Raw genomic sequence first — 2699 nt, forward strand, 5'->3', positions numbered from 1 at the left:
TTTTTCAGTTGCCTGTCGTGATTTCCTGTTCAAGTATGCTGACGAGTTAGGAATCGAGAGAAGATCGATTGAAGTTAGTCTGAAAATCGGTTTGAATCTGATTTTAAATATTTTCAGACAGCCCCAGGAACCTTCTTTGTCATCATGACTATCCCAGGGTCTCGTCCAGAACTACAATCCATTATGCTCTACTCTCACACAGATGTGGTTCCAACTTTCCGCGAGTTTTGGACTCATGATCCTTACTCTGCGTTCAAGGATGAACAGGGCAACATCTTTGCTCGCGGAGCACAAGACATGAAATGTGTCGGAGTGCAGTACATGGAAGCGTTGAGGAATTGGTTCGCCAAAGGTGTTAAACAATGGACTCGTACGATTCACATCGTTTGGGGGCCAGATGAGGAGATTGGACACATTAATGGAATGAAGGGATTTGCAGTGACGGAAGAGTTCAAAAAGCTGAACATTGACTTTGCTCTCGATGAAGGAATCGCTTGTGATGATGACGTTTACAAGGTTTTCTATGCGGAACGAATCCCATGGTGGGTGAAAGTCACGCTTCCAGGAAACCCAGGACACGGATCCAAGTTTATCGAGCAAACTGCAGTTGAGAAGCTAGTAAGACCTTCTCATAAGAAGATTCTCATGAAAATTCTTTGTTTAGCACAAGTTGATCGCCAGCGTCGATGAGTTCAGAAACGAGCAGAAGGCGTTGTTGGCTGGAAACCCAGAACTAACAGTTGGAGACGTCACAACTTCAAATGTGACCATTATCAACGGAGGAGTTCAGGTCAATGTTGTACCAGAGAAATTCGAAGCATGTATGTTTAAAAAACAGTTTAATAGTCCAACCCTATTTGTTTGCTAGACATCGATATCCGTGTGACGCCACTGCAAGACTTGGACGTCATCCGTGCTCGTGTTGATCAGTGGGCGAAGGATGCCGGAGAAGGTGTCACCTACGAGTTCATGCAGGTAATAAAGTGTTCACACCTCACCCCCTAACCACCATGTTTCCTCGCTAACTTATCCAATTGCTTCTTCTTGTCCCAATGTCTTTTTCAGTCCACTAATCCAGCGGACAAGTCGACGGTCGATTCCAAAACAGTAAGTTAGCAGGATTAGGATGGGTTAGAGTAGCTGGAAAGTTGAATCCAAAAAAACGCACGTTTCACTGTTTTTGTGCCACTCTCTCTCTCTATTTTACCTTTGTTATTATTTGTGAAACACTCTGGGTTAGCACGGTATATCTTCTCATAGACAGGGTAAGTGAAATCAGGTTTCCCAATTTTAATCGTTTCTTTTCCAGTTCTCCAACTGCAAACTTATTTCGCCTTCAACTAGAGAAGATCCATTTTGGGCGGCGATCGATGATGGATTGAAGAAAGAGTAAGAAGGAAACATGGAAGAAAATCGCTAAAATTGCATTATTTCAGAGGGTGCAAGTACAAGAAAGAGATCTTCATCGGCGCCACAGATTCCCGTTTCGTCAGAGCGGTTAGAGCTTTTTTCTATTTTTCGATTTAAAACGAATCTGATTTACAGCAAGGAATTCGTGCTATTGGCTTCTCGCCGATTATCAACACTCCGTCCCTTTTGCACGATCACAACGAGTTTTTGAACGAGAAGACTTTCCTGAGAGGCGTTCAAATCTATGAGACTTTGATTAACAACCTGGCCAACGTCAACTAATTTCTCCCTTTTGTTTCCTTCCCGGCTGTGATATTTTTCCTACTAAACACCCGTTTTCAATGTGCCAAAGACCCTTCTCTTTTCTTGTCCAATAGAATAAACCTTTTCAACAGCTTCTCTATAAACTTCAATTTCATATCTAAAAAAGTTTTAAGCATTGGAATCTGAGAGATTGCGAGTCTTCGCTTTTTGAGCGGCGCGACAAAATGCTCATTTTTCAGACTATTGCATACTTGTAACGGGGCGGCCGGGCTTTTTCCCAAATTTCCGAGGCCCGGCCCGGCGGGCCTTTCATTCCACAAGTTTCATTCCACAACCACAGTTTTCATTCCACAAGAAAAAATTTTGTCGAGTTTTTTTTGATATTCTTTGATCAAATAGACAAACAATCCAAAAAGCACAAAAAGAAATAAAAAATTGTATTGAGAGCTCAAAATTCGGTTCAAAATGACAAAATTTTTGCTACCGGGCCTTCCGGGCCTGGCCCGGAAGGAAATTTTCCTCAGGCCCGCGCTTTGGCGGACCGGACCGGAATTTTACAAGTATGGACTATTAGCCTACTCAAGATTCTGCCTTTTTCTTTTTATATCCAGACTCGCATTTCCCTCGTCTGTCACGGAACAAGAAGACAGCTACAGTACTCTAAATGATGGAAGCGCGCCCCACCGTTTTGACCAACACGAGAGGTAACTTGGCGCCAACTCGATGCCTATAAATAGCCCAGCCGACCTCCTCATTCTTGTCATTTTCACCTTTACACCTGTTTCATTTTTTATCCATTTTACTTTGGTTTTTTGATGAAAAAAGTTTTAAAGATGCTAGCTATAATATTGTTAGCAAGAAATCTGAATTTTGTTCAGAAAATCACACTAAGTTCATAGAATTTGCAGAAATTAATTTCGGAATTCCGTTTCGATTTTTGGGGAGAGCACACCAACTGGGAGGAAAACAAAAAGTGGGAAGAACCATCTGGGAGGAAAAATGGGCGGAGCCGGGGGGGAGCCTAA

The 2699-nt window shown here is 42.5% G+C and overlaps 2 protein-coding genes across 2 annotated transcripts in view; one reads left to right on the forward strand and one right to left on the reverse strand.

The window, feature by feature from the left end:
* Positions 1-144: 144 nt before the first annotated feature.
* Positions 145-1692, forward strand: CBG24539 (the record flags this gene model as incomplete). Its single annotated transcript, XM_045240944.1, has 7 exons — positions 145-618; positions 665-821; positions 869-975; positions 1066-1107; positions 1310-1389; positions 1437-1497; positions 1546-1692. The coding sequence occupies 7 exons, from the start codon at positions 145-147 to the stop codon at positions 1690-1692; spliced, it is 1068 nt and encodes a 355-aa protein (XP_045100907.1).
* Positions 1693-2695: 1003 nt separating this feature from the next.
* Positions 2696-2699, reverse strand: part of CBG24540 — a gene marked incomplete at both ends in the record, with an annotated part of 725 nt that continues 721 nt past the window's right edge. Inside the window, one exon of the mRNA XM_002648302.1 lies at positions 2696-2699. This exon is cut by the window's right edge and continues 283 nt beyond it. Coding sequence (XP_002648348.1) covers positions 2696-2699 — 4 coding nt within the window.

The sequence above is a fragment of the Caenorhabditis briggsae genome (assembly GCF_000004555.2).
Source record: "Caenorhabditis briggsae AF16 supercontig from assembly CB4, cb25.NA_182, whole genome shotgun sequence".
Lineage (NCBI taxonomy): Eukaryota > Metazoa > Nematoda > Chromadorea > Rhabditida > Rhabditidae > Caenorhabditis > Caenorhabditis briggsae.